This window comes from Hemiscyllium ocellatum, chromosome 34 (assembly GCF_020745735.1).
Source record: "Hemiscyllium ocellatum isolate sHemOce1 chromosome 34, sHemOce1.pat.X.cur, whole genome shotgun sequence".
NCBI classification, from domain to species: domain Eukaryota; kingdom Metazoa; phylum Chordata; class Chondrichthyes; order Orectolobiformes; family Hemiscylliidae; genus Hemiscyllium; species Hemiscyllium ocellatum.
In genome coordinates this window covers 2,385,399-2,399,469 of record NC_083434.1, presented here as the reverse complement: position 1 = coordinate 2,399,469, position 14,071 = coordinate 2,385,399, and the positions used below count along the sequence as shown (strand labels likewise).

At 42.5% G+C, this 14,071-nt stretch overlaps 1 protein-coding gene across 7 annotated transcripts in view; it reads right to left on the bottom strand.

Moving 5' to 3' along the window:
• Positions 1-10,382: 10,382 nt before the first annotated feature.
• LOC132832263 (serine/threonine-protein kinase MAK-like) overlaps positions 10,383-14,071 on the bottom strand; it is a 217,230-nt gene continuing 213,541 nt past the window's right edge. For all 7 annotated transcript variants that reach the window (XM_060850103.1, XM_060850108.1, XM_060850105.1 and 4 more), the window contains one exon: positions 10,383-11,540. In XM_060850103.1, coding sequence (XP_060706086.1) covers positions 11,380-11,540 — 161 coding nt within the window. In that variant the 3' untranslated portion in view covers positions 10,383-11,379. The remainder of the gene's footprint in view (positions 11,541-14,071) is intronic.

Here is a 14,071-nt window from a genome sequence, read left to right as displayed (position 1 = left end):
GAACATGTCAACATGGATTTAGTAAGGGGAGGTCATGCCTGACAAACCTGTTGGAATTCTTTGAAGAGGTGACAAGTAGGTTAGACCAGGAAAACCCAGTGGATGTGGTCTATCTAGACTTCCAAAAGGCATTTGATAAGGTGCCAGACGGGAGGCTGCTGAACAAGGTGAGGGCCCATGGTGTTCGAGGTGAGCTGCTGGGATGGATTGAGGATTGGCTGTCTGACAGAAGGCAGAGAGTTGGGATAAAAGGTTATTTTTCGGAATGGCAGCCAGTGACGAGTGGTGTCCCACAGGGTTCAGTGTTGGGGCCACAGCTATTTGCATTATATATTAATGATTTGGATGAGGGGACTGGGGGCATTCTAGTGAAGTTTGCAGATGATACGAAGTTAGGTGGACAGGCAGGTAGTACTGAGGAAGTGGGGAGGCTACAGAAGGATCTAGACAGTTTGGGAGAGTGGTCCAGGAAATGGCTGATGGAATTCAACGTGAGCAAACGCGAGGTCTTGCATTTTGGCAAAAAGAATAAAAGCATAGACTACTTTCTAAATGGTGAGAAAATTCGCAAAGCCAAAGTACAAAGGAATCTGGGAGTGCTAGTCGAGGATTCTCTAAAGGTAAACATGCAGGTTGAGTCCGTGATGAAGAAAGCGAATGCAATGTTGTCACTTATCTCAAGAGGGTTGGAATATAAAAGCAGCGATGTGCTACTGAGACTTTATAAAGCTCTGGTTAGGCCCCATTTGGAGTACAGTGTCCAGTTTTGGTCCCCACACCTCAGGAAGGACATACTGGCCCTGGAACGTGTCCAGCGGAGATTCGCACGGAGGATCCCTGGAATGGTAAGTCTAACATATGAGGAACAGCTGAGAATCCTGGGATTGTATTCATTGGAGTTTAGAAGATTAAGGGGAGACTTAATAGAGACGTACAAGATAATGGCTTGGAAAGGGTGGACGCTAGGAAATTGTTTCCATTAGGCGAGGAGACTAGGACCCGTGGACACAGCCTTTGAATTAGAGGGGGTCAATTCAGAACAGAAATGCGGAGACATTTCTTCAGCCAGAGAGTGGTGGGCCTGTGGAATTCATTGCCACAGGGTGCAGTGGAGGCCGGGACGCTAAATGTCTTCAAGGCAGAAATTGATAGATTCTTGTTGTCACAAGGAATTAAGGGCTACGGGAAGAACGCTGGTAAGTGGAGTTGAAATGCCCATCAGCCATGATTGAATGGCGGAGTGGACTTGATGGGCCGAATGGCCTTATTTCCACTCCTATGTCTTATGGTCTTATGGTCTAAAGGGGTCCGACAAGGCCTGGCGTGAGTCAAAAAACTCATAGGTTGGTACCGAGGTCATTGCACACCCTGCAAAGTCCCCCTACATGTGGGTTGGAACAATTTACAATGCTGAACAACATCAAAATTGGAACCAATTCAAATTAATGTATGGGTTAAATAGTCATCCAGTTCCCATGGAGGTTGTAGCTTTGGTTGTGTAACCTGTCTTTAACAAGATTTGCTCTGGACTCCAACCTCTGTTTTTGCAAGACCTCAGCCAGACGGAGAACATACACTGCGGACCCATTACAGATTAAGGGTATGACTTTGGTTCAAGTGTCCTGTGAGAAGCAGTTAATGCAGTTACCACTGTTGTAAGAGACTCAAGGAGAAATTGAGGACTGCAGATGCTGGAGATCAGAGCTGAAAATGTGTTGCTGGAAAAGCGCAGCAGGTCAGGGCAGCATCCAAGGAACAGGAGGTTCGACGTTTCGGGCATAAGCCCTTCTTCAGGAAAGGCTCACTGCCTTTATTCCTGAAGAAGGGCTTATGCCCGAAACGTCGAACCTCCTGTTCCTTGGATGCTGCCCTGACCTGCTGCGCTTTTCCAGCAACACATTTTCAGCTCGTAAGAGACTCAAGCCTATTGGTATGGAATTGGGGATGAGAAAGATTCATTTTGATTGGCTTAACATTTTCTGATTTGAAATATCTGCCTCAGTAAAGTTGTAATGAAATATTTCACAAAGTTGGACATGAGCCACGACCTAGATGGAGAATTGCAACTAGATGGGGAGTCCCAGAAATATGACAATTAGCTCTGTTAAGGATTTACACCAATATAAGACTGCCATTTGGGATATCATCAGTCTGTGCTATTTTCCAGAGGACATTGGAAAACATTTTACAAGGGCTACCCCAGATTGCCATTTATCTGGATGATAACAGGGAAGACCAATAAAGAGCATTTGGAGAAATTAGACATTGAGCTTAAACAGGGTTAAAAACAATGACTGCAGATGCGGGAAACCAGATTCTGGATTAGTGGTGCGGGAAGAGCACAGCAGTTCAGACAGCATCCAAGGAGCAGCGAAATCGATGTTTCGGGCAAAAGCCCTTCATCAGGAATAAAGGCAGTGAGCCTGAAGCGTGGTGAGATAAGCTAGAGGAGGGTGGGGGTGGGGAGAAGGTAGCAACGAGTGCAATAGGTGAGTGGGGGAGGGGATGAAGGTGATAGGTCAAGGAGGAGAGGGTGGAGTGGATAGGTGGAAAAGAAGATAGGCAGGTAGGACAAGTCTGGATAAGTCATGGGGACAATACTGAGCTGGAAGTTTTGGAACTAGGGTGAGGTGGGGGAAGGGGAAATGAGGAAACTGGTGAAGTCCACATTGATGTCCGGGGGTTGAAATGGTCCGAGGTAGAAGATGAGGTATTCTTCCTCCAGGTGTCTGGTGGTGAGGGAGCGGCCGTGAAGGAGGCCCAGGACCTCCATGTCCTCGGCAGAGTGTGAGGGGGAGTTGAAATGTTGGGCCACGGGGCAGTGTGGTTGATTGGTGTGGGTGTCCCTAAAGCGCTCTGCTAGAGGTGCCCAGACTCCCCAATGTAGAGGAGACCACATCGAGAGCAACGGATACAATAAATGATATTAGTGGATGTGCAGGTAAAACTTTGATGGATGTGGAAGGCTCCTTTAGGGCCTTGGATAGCGGTGAGGGAGGAGGTGTGGGTACAGGTTTTACAGTTCCTGCGGTGGCAGGGGAAAGTACCAGGATGGGAGGGTGGGTTGTAGGGGGGTGTGGACCTGACCAGGTAGTCACGGAGGGAATGGTCTTTGCAGAAGGCAGAAAGGGGTGGGGAGGGAAATATATCCCAGGTGGTGGGGTCTTTTTGGAGGTGGCGGAAATGTCGGCGGATGATTTGGTTTATGCGAAGGTTTGTAGAGTGGAAGGTGAGCACCAGGGCGTTCTGACCTTGTTACGGTTGGAGGGGTGGGGTCTGAAGGTGGAGGTGCGGGATGTGGACGAGATGCGTTGGAGGGCATCTTTAACCATGTGGGAAGGGAAATTGTGGTCTCTAAAGAAGGAGGCCATCTGGTGTGTTCTATGGTGGAACTGGTCCTCCTGGGAGCAGATACGGCATAGGCGGAGGAATTGGGAAAACGGGATGGCATTTTTGCAAGAGGTAGGGTGGGAAGAGGTGTAATCCAGGTAGCTGTGGACTCTGCCGAAGACATGGAGGTCCTGAGCCTCCTTCACCACCAGACGCCTGGAGGAAGAACGCCTCATCTTCCGCCTCGGAACACTTCAACCCCAGGGCATCAATGTGGACTTCAACAGTTACCTCATTTCCCCTTCCCCCACCTCACACTAGGTCCAAACTTCCAGCTCAGCACTGTCCCCATGACTTGTCTGGACTTGTCCTACCTGCCTATCTTCTTTTCCACCTATCCACTCCACCCTCTCCTCCCTGATCTATCACCTTCATCCCATCCCCCACTCACCCATTGTACTCTATGCTACCTTCTCCCCACCCCACCCTCCTCCAGCTTATCTCTCCACGCTTCAGCCTCACTACCTTTATTCCTGAAGGGCTTTTGCCCAAAACGTTGATTTCGCTCCATTTGGATGCTGCCTGAACTGTTGTGCTCTTCCAGCACCACTAATCCAGAATAGAGCTTAACCATTCCACCCAGGTGGGCATATGCCTTAAAAGGGAAACAATGTTCCATGTGCCCCAAGTGAACTATTTGGATTACAGGGTTGACAAAACCAAGTTACAGCCATTGGAAGATAAAGTGAGGATGATCAAAAGTACCCTGGCTCCCACATCTGTACTGGAGCTTAGATCTTTCCTTGGATTGGTGAATTATTACTGAGAAATTTACACACAACCCAACCTCCATTTTGTCACCCTTACTCCTGCTATTGAAAAGTTTCAGCCTTAGAAATGATTGTGTAGCGTAGAAGTAGCCTTTAGGGAAGTGAAAAAGCAGCTATTGTCATCTCGGGTATTGGCTCACTATGGTCCGAAGCAAGACATGGTGCTGACATACGGTATTGGGGTAGTGTTGGCTCAATGTTGGCCCAACAGAGAGGAAGACCCAATAATGTTTGCTTCCCAGTCTTTGGCTGATGATGATTGCAAATATGCCTAGATTGAAAAGGAAGGTTTGGGGGTCATCTTTGGTTTCAGAAAATTGTACCAATACCTTTATGGATATGTGTTTATGATATTAATGGGCCATAAACCCATGCTAGAGCTTCTTAAAGAAGATATGGCTCTGATGCCCATACCTTCTGGTTGAATTTAGTGGTAGTCCTTATTGTCAGTGCATATAAGTACAAGTTGGAACACCATCCAGGAGATTAACTGACGAATGCAGATGCCTTGAGCTGCCTCCCACTGGCAGATACTCCACCAGTGATGCCTCCCCTGGAAAAGTCCATTCTGGTTTTAAACTTGCTGGACACCCTACCATTCACCGCTGATAATATCCGAATGTGGCCACAAAAGGATCCCATCCCAACAAAATTAAATCAGCTGGTTTTAAGGGGGGGGGGAGGGGGAAGGCCATCATAATTAACATTGAAACCTTTCTGCACCCAGTGAGACCAGATCACCCGTACAGGATGGCACGTTACTGTGGGGAGCAAGAATGATTGTCCCAAGTAAAGATTGCTGCCAGATACTGATTGAAGTTCACCAGGGTCATCCAGGGGTTTCCAAAATGATGATGTTGGCAAGAACATTAGGAGGGGATGTAGCGCAGTGGTTGAGTCAATGCTTCACGTGTATGAGGTCCCGGGTTCAATCCCCGGCAGCTCCACTGATTTATGGGTGGCACAGTGGTTAGCACTGCTGCCTCGCAGCGCCAGAGAGCTGCGTTCAATTCCCACCTCAGGCAACTGTTTGTGTGGAGTTTGCACATTCTCTCCGTGTCTGCGTGGGTTTCCTCCCACAGTCCAAAAATGTGCAGGTCAGGTGAATTAGCTATGCTAAATTGCCCGCAGTGTTAGGTGAAGGGGATTAATGGAGGGGAATGGGTCTGGGTGGGTTGCTATTCAGAGGATCGGTGTGGACTTGTTGGGCCGAAGGGCCTGTTTCCACACTAAGTAATTTATATATTAAAAAAAAACTTGTGGTGGCCAGGATTGGATGCAGACACAGCATGGGGCAGTGTCTGGAATGCCAGCAAGGACAAAATTTGCCATTTGTGGAGTCCCTCATTTGTCAGTAAACCCTGGACTTGGTTACATATTAAAAATGCCAGTCTTTCAATGTTCTTGGTCATTGTGGATGCCGGATCAAAGTGTTTAGATATGTATAGAGTTCATTTCACAAACTCAGGGATGATGATTGGCAAGCTACTAGCACTGTTTGTGATACATGGATTCCAGGAAGTATTGGTGACAGACATTGGGACTAGCACTTACTAGCAAGGAATTTGAGTATTTCCTAAAATCGAACAGCATACATCCCATCCATCATCCAATGGTCTGACACAAAGAGTGGGCTAAATGTTGAAGGCAGGCTTAAAGAAACAGCCTATAGTTTCACTTGAAATCAAACTGTCCTGGCTCCTGTTTGATTATAGGACCATCCCTCATGCAACTACAGGGATAACTCTAGCAGAGTTGCTAATGGGGGAAGACACGACACCAGGTTAACCATATTATTTGACTGGGGGGAGGGGGAGGGGGAAGAGGGTGAATCAGCAGCAGGACTGCCACTGACAGCCACATACTTCCTCTAAGTGAGTCGGTTTGCTTCAGGGAACAAAGTTGGGTGTTGGAACCACGAAAATATTCCTGCCTGGGTATGAGATGAGGTCAACATAATGGCAGGTCCTGTGACATACAAAGTTCAGGTAGGTGAGGCAGAACTGAACAAACATGTGGATCATCTGGAAGCTGCTCCCTTGCAAATCGTGCAGCAACAAAACATGCCTGGCCTCTAAGAACAGCCAGAAGGGCTGTATGAAACTGGGGGTTCTCTGCCTCTGTCTAGTATCAAGGAAACCTCAGAGACTGAGATGGAAGCAGCATTGACACCAGTAAAGCTGGAAGAAGAGAAAACTCTCCTGTCAGTCGCAAGAGATGTGTTATAGGCCAGTACATGCTGCCCATGTCAGAGAAACTGGATCTGGAGCAAAAACATTGCTGGAGAAGTTACCGAATAGAGGTCAAGTTAAAAATCACATAACACCAGGTTATAGTCCAACAGGTTTATTTGGAAGCACGAGCTTTCGGAGTGTCGCTCCTTCATCACAACCACCTGACAAAGGAGCAGCGCTCCAAAAGTTACTGCTTCCAAATAAACTTGTTGGACTATAAGCTGGTGTTGTGTGATTTTTAACTTTCTCCACCCCAGTCCAACACCAGCATCTCCAAGTCATGATAATGGCTAGGCCTGTATCCCTGGACCGAGTGGGGGAAGTGATGTAATGATTGGAATCAAGTGAAACTCATTGACTATGACATCCTTGATTGGGGTTGTTGAACTGGGCCTCTCTGGACCCCTGGCTGATGGATATAAATAAGGTGATTCAGAATCTCCTCACTTCAGGGACTGACTCCAAGCTGGATGGCCATAGCCAGTGAGTGTACTATGCAAATGTAAATAAAGGGTGACTTGGTGATTGGATACCGGTATCTGTGCAATTATTTCACTAGGTCTATGGATTAATAATCTTGCTAAAATACTGCTAGGTCATCATCTCTCATAAGTTGTACATTCTGAATTATTCTTTCTCCCATAACCAGGCTTTCCAGTTCACTTTAGCAAACTCTGTCTTCATGCCTAGATAATTGTCTTTATTTAACTTTATAACACTTGTGTTTGATTCCCACTTATCTCCCTCAAACTGAATGTGAATTTCAATATGTTGTTAATATGAGGATGCAATCATCTTGTGTTATTGCACATTACAGTCAGTTCTGATATAATACAACAATTCTATTCCTGTGTGACCCTGCATTACAAGAAAATATATAATAGCAGCACCATTTAAACTAATGGGGCCGGAATCTTGTTATCGCCGGTACAGGTAAGGAAAGTTCATGTTCTATAAATAATGGTTTAAATTCTTCAATTTCATTTTAGCTAATTCCCATCAAAGAAATGCGCATTATAGCAGAATTGACTAGACCACACATAGTATGGCCCACTTTCTGATTGTTCTCAAATGGGCTGTTTTCCGATTGATTTAATGACATGATGTTTTAAGCAAGTGTCTGAAAACACTATGAATTCATTGTCCAGGCTACCTTGTTAATCTGTTTCATCCAGTCTACATATATGATTAAAATCCCCTTTGATTATCATTGTACTTTTCAGACATATTCCTCTCATACAATGTGGTTGCTGTAGAGGACCCATAAACTGCTTGCACAAGCAAAGAATTACATATACTATATCTCACCGTGGCCCAAACTAATTCTCTGTCCTTGATCGTCCTGATTTTTTTTCAGAGGGTTACAGACATTGAGAAATTTCCCACTGGAGGTTTCCACTTCTCAGGCAATTCATACAGTATCAGCTATGTTGGGACTTCCGCATTGTCCCATGGTAACTCCAGTCTATGCTTCAGCACAATGTTTAATGGATTGTGCATTGTAAGGTACAGCAAGTAGAAATATAGATTGTACACTATTGCTGAATTTTAAACAGCTATGTTGAATTGTGCATAGTGATAGGAATTGATCATCAAACTTTTGTAGGAAAAATGAGTCTGTGATTTTTGACCAAGAGACACTGAGGATTGTGAATCTGCAATTGTCATTGAATATATTCCAGCTGGAGATTAAGGTAAGATGGTCTTTAAGGTAATTGAAGGACATGGGGATAAAGTGGGAAAATGAAGCTGAGGCAGCAGGTCAGCTATGATTGTATTGAATGGCAAAACTGCTTCAAGGAACCTGTGGGCTACTTAGCTTCTATTTCCATTGTATTATTGTGCAAAACAATAGAAAAACAAGTGGTATCACTGAACCAAAGGTGATCTTTTACAGAAGAATGTGGATCATACCAGAGGTATGCAACAGCTGCACAACACACAAGAAAGTCATTATCATCGTTATACAAACAGCTAATTTATTATCATAACAAAGTGCACTAATTTGTCTAAAATTTAAGTCACCCTTCCTTCATCTTCTGCAATTTTCCAACCCATAGATCTTTGGCTCCCTCAAGTGATGATTATTATTTACTTAAATTTTCATTACCAGCTGAAAAAACCAGGTTCCAATTTTACTTACACAAACTTTTCATGGTGTCCTCATGTAAAGTAATACCCATTTAATATTAAAAATGGAGAATAGTCAGAAAATGAAACTAACAATATAAAGTAGGTGGCAATCAGAAGCAACTAACAAAAAAAAGACAACAGCGCCTCCTCCATGATAATCCTCAGCATTGGTGCCTTGCGAGGATGTATTCTCAGCCCTCTACTGTACTCCCTGTACTGCCACAACTGTGTAGCCAATTTCTGTATGAACGCCATCTACAAGCTTGCTAATGACACCACCATGGCAGGCTGGATATCAAACAACGATGAGTCAGAATACAGAAAGGAGATAGAGTACTTGGTGTTGTGGTGCAATGACAACAATCTCTCTCTCAATGTTGGCAAAACTAAAAAACTGATCATTGACATCAGGAAGAAAGGAGGAGGACACCTATATCAACGATGCTGAGGTGAATAGCGAGAGAGCATCAAGTACCGAGGAGTGATGAGAATCAACAATCTGTCCTGGACCTCCCACCTAGATGTGATGATCAGGCAGCTTAGGAAATTTTGCTTGTCCATAAGGATCCTCACCAACATTTACAGATGCATCACTGAAAGTATTCTCTCTGGGTACATAACAGCCTGGTACAGGAACTGCTCTTCCTAGAATGTAAAGAACTACCGAAAGAAATCTGCATAGCCTAGACCATCTGGACTATATTTACACTTGTCGTTGCCGTGAAAAGGCTGCCACCATTATCAAAGACCCTTCCCACCCCAGTAATGTTCTCTTCGAAACTTAAACACATGCACCAGCCGGTTCAAGAACAGCTTTGTCTCTGCTGTGATTAGACTGCTGAATGGGCCTGTCTAATTTCATGTTGATTTTGCTAATGTTGATCTTACTTTGTGTAACCTCCTATGCAGTCTTAACTTTGTATGCTTCCCTCTATCTAAGCACCCTATAATTTGTATGTTCTTGTTTGCTATGATGTGCCTGTACTACTTGCAAAATAAAACTTTTCACTGAAAAGGTCTATCCACGTTTCTTCATAGCTAAATCCCCCCATACCAGGTAACATGCTGGTAAACCTTTTTCTGTACTCCTGACTATTGAATTCCCTACCACTATAACCCTGTGCTCATTTTCTTTCCTATTAGCAGGACAGTCACATGATCAGTGGTGCCATGAACCTGTCTGATGCTGTTTTCCCTAGGAAATGCTCTCCTTTAATTGAATTCACCCTGTCCAACATCTATGTCTCCGGTTTGCTGCAGTGCTCCAGTGAAGCTTAGTGCAAGCTGCAAGAACAGCACCTCATTTTCTGCTTGGGAACTTGACAGCCTTCTGGACTCAATATTGAGTTCAACAACTTTAGCAACTGAGCTCTCCTATGTCCTTATCCTAACCCCACACAGCAGGCCTTGTTATTGCAGTCTACTATTACACACGACCCATTTTGAGCCACTAACTGTCCTCATTAACAGCTTTTCACTCTCCTTGCTGGACAATTATCTACTCAAAACGTGAGCTCTGATTTATCAGCACAGATGCTGCCAGACCTGTTGAGTTTCTCCGGCAATGTCTGTTTTTGTTTCTGATTTACATCAGTTCTTTTGGGTTTTTCTTAACAATTAAGGATAGATAATACATTTTGGTTCAGCTAGCAATGCTCAAATTCCGTGAAAGAATAAAAAGAAATCAGTGTGAGAGTTTTTCTGCCATGCAAAACTGACAGCGGTTACTGAACTTTTCACATACTATTCAGTTTCAAAAGCAAACAATATATGTAAAGGAATTTAATTTTAAAATGCATTTACTAGTTTCCTTTTTGCAACAACTTAAAATAAATTTTAATAAGAACAGCAAACTTTATTACTTTAATTGTATATTAACAACTACAGAAATTACTGCACTTCAAACAAATTATTGAAGAAATGTGAGACTTTCTGAGCAAGGACATACATTAAACATAGAACTAGGTTTTAAGAAGCTGAATATGCAGCTATTAAGAATTTTTTTGTTATCTGATATGATGATCAGTCGCTCTTCCTCTGGTGCCTAAAACTCCTGGGCAAATCTGGGCAAGAAACACTGATACAGAAACAGAAATTGCTGGAATATCTCAACAGGTCTGGCAGCATCTGTGGAGGGAAATCAGAGTTAATGTTTCGGGTCTGGTGATGCTGCCAGACCTGCTGAGATTTTCCAGCAATTTCAGTTTATGTTTCTGATTTCCAGCATCTGAGTTCTTCCATTTTTTTTTGAAACAAGAAATACTGATCTCTATTTTTTTAAATAATGAAACAAGAAACAAATATTACATTCTAATAAGTTGACTTGGATTCTTTGACTTCTTGGCACCATTCATTCCAGTCTGTTGTAAAGAAGCATCATCATTGGTAAAGTTCCCAAAGCTCCCTTTTATAGTGTACGAGGACCATCAAGATCTGTTCTAGATTCTCAAATACTAGGTACAATGTCAAGAAAAGTCATAATGTTATAATATCCACAAGGCACATTATATAAATAAAACCAATTATAAAAATATTTAAATATTAAAATGTTTAAATTAATTTCTACTGGGAACATTGCATAGTCTAGAGCTCCAGTCATTGCCTGACTAATTAAATGTAAACAGACTATTACATTTTGAAATTTGAGAAGAGCCACTTGATTCCAAGGTAGAAAATAATCCATGAACAATCAATCATAAATAATACCATCCTAAATGAAATAGTTTCATATGATTTGGTTTTACAATCTTTACAGTTTTCAGACAGTTTTGACGCTGCGGTTTCATTTGGGCTAGCAGTAGTTCCCAGTTCAAGATGGTCAGTAGGGGTTGATAGCACAGAGTGTTGATGGTCTATCTACGGCCACCATATTTAGTTGTCCAATCAGTTCTTCCATGTACTGACTCAATGGTCGGTGGATGAGTTAAAACTCCTGGGGATTTTTTCGTAGCAGAGTTGTAGTTGGAGCTTGGGAGCTGAGACCTGGTTATTTTGGTTTTCCATGCATCGTAGTCTTGGAAAAAAAAGATTACTATATGAGTACATGATTTTGATGACACGAAGATAGATAATCATTGTCTACTGTCACATTCATCTGGCAAATGCTGCAGCCCTCAAACTGTACTGTCAATTCAGTTAGATTATGGCTTGATTTTTTAACCTGTGATTCCTTTGAAATTCATAATTAACAGAGCATCAGCAGCCTTCTGAGAAACATAATTCTAGATTTTCACTTATTTACACTTTGGTAAAGAAATTATCACTGAATGGTCAAGTTCTAATTTTAAAGTTATGGTTTTTTTTGTTCTGGAATCTTCCCAGTAAAGGAAACAGTTGCTTTCAAATCTGCCTTATTAAATCTTTTACACATTAAATTACCTTTAATTTTGCATATTGAGAAAACCTAGTCTATGAAACCCACCCTCATATTTTACTCCTTTTAGTCTTGTCAACTCTGGTGAATTTGTCTATTGGTTGGTATGTTTTTAAATCTAAATGTTATACTTCAGCTGCATTTTATCCAGCGGTCTGTTATAGATAAAGTATAAATTTCAGACCAGTTGAGATTCCTTTGATCTTTTACATCATTTTTGTACCCATCCACCTCTTCTTTTTTATGGATTGCTGTAACAGAACCCTTAAGTCTCTCCCTCATTCTTACCATCTAGAAAATACTTTAATCTATCTTCTTTAGAGTCAAAGTGGATAGGTTTACACTCTGTCACATTGCATTTCATCCACTACAGTTTTTCTAATGTCTTTACTATTTCCTATCTCAACAATTTAGATTTCTAAGACCTCATCAAAAGAAGAGGATATCTCTCTGTGCCTGTAAAAACAGTATCACCAGTGAATCAAAGAGCAAAGTCAGACTTACAAAGAACAACTGGAGAAATCATGTATCAATGGTGGACTCAGAAAGCTAAGGAGCTGCAACACCTTGCTGTCAGACATGAGACCAAAGTTTCTTCAGTGCCACCAAGGACCCAAAACACTTGACCTCAAATTGGTATGGAGCAAGACAAGGAAAACACTGATGGAGAGACATTTTAAAGAACTTTGAAAATGTAATGCAACTGTTGATGAGGAGGTGTTTGCAGAAATACTGTAACTCTCCATTAAAGATGATCTTGGACTCCTAATTAATGTGTGGCAAAAGTTGAAGCTGTCAATAGACTAATGAAGAATGAAAAAGCCACTGCAGTGGATGGAGATTTTCAAACTTGAAAAGCTGAGCTTACCTGTCATCTCCACAAACTATTTCTGAAAATCTGGGACAAAGAAGCAATCCCTGCTGATTTCAGGGATGCTGCAACATCGACATCTTCAAGAAAGGAGAAAAGGTGATTCTGGGAACCACTGACAAATTCCCTACTCTCCAGAAGATCACTACCCAATTCTTTGCTAGGCACCGTCTCACAGCCATAGAATTTCTACAGTGCAGATAGAGGCCATAAGGGCCATTGAGTGTGCACCAACCTCTGAACAGCATCTCACCCAGACCTCATTATGGAACCTCAGTCTGAAGATAACAACTTCAAGTCTCACTTAATGCCTTCTCAGAAGAATATTGATGAATTGGTCTCAGCTTTTAGCTCAAGAGACTCAAAATGTTTTGCAAAGTGTCCTGGTCAGGTGTCAGTCCATTAAAATCAACAGAGAAATCCACCCAAATGTGGAATACATCCTAGCTAGGAAGTAACCTCTGATCTAAGGCGGACGTTAGGAAGGAGAATCAACATTGCATCCAATCTGCAAGCACTGCCTCTGGATGCCTAAGGATGACATTCTTCAATGACCGTGACCTTCCCGCTGACACCAAATTCCTTGTGAATAAGGCAGTCATCCTTCTGACTCTTCTTTATGGCTCTGCAACTTGGCCAACATGTAGATACCACCCCAAGGGTGTTTAGGAGTATCATCAATGATGTTTAACACAGATTCCCTGCACTAACTGGGAGGAAGGGCATATTAACCTCAACTGAACAAGCTATTAGCAGTTCTGAGGCCAATGACCATCTAACGTCAACTCTGCTGGGCTGACCACATGCTTAGGATGCCTGAGTTATGGTTGTCAAAGCAGTCAGTTCAAGGAAAGCATTTGAATTAAAAAAAGAGTCATAACACCCCCCTCTAAGAAAAAATGAACCATCATAATGAAAAGATGGCTTCATTTTCATACAGATAACTTAGATTAAAGTTCACCTTAACTTCTTCCCATATATCTGCGATTACATTCTTATGACCCACAACACACACAATTTTTAAATTAAAAAAGTCTGTAACATAAGACTCCAACGAAATAGACGCGTATTCTTGTCTTTAAAGCGTTCTAAGAAAAATAAGAGGATTGTGATCCGTGTGTACACAACTGTAACCGACACATTGTTCGTGACATAAACATAATAGTTATCTGTGAAAATGTTTACGACACGGAGTCAACCCCCCTGCTTAATTTAAACCAGCAACATAGAAAAGATTTATCCCATGCAGTAATCTGTGAAAATCAAAGAGGCCAAGAACTATTGAAAGTAAAAAATTAAC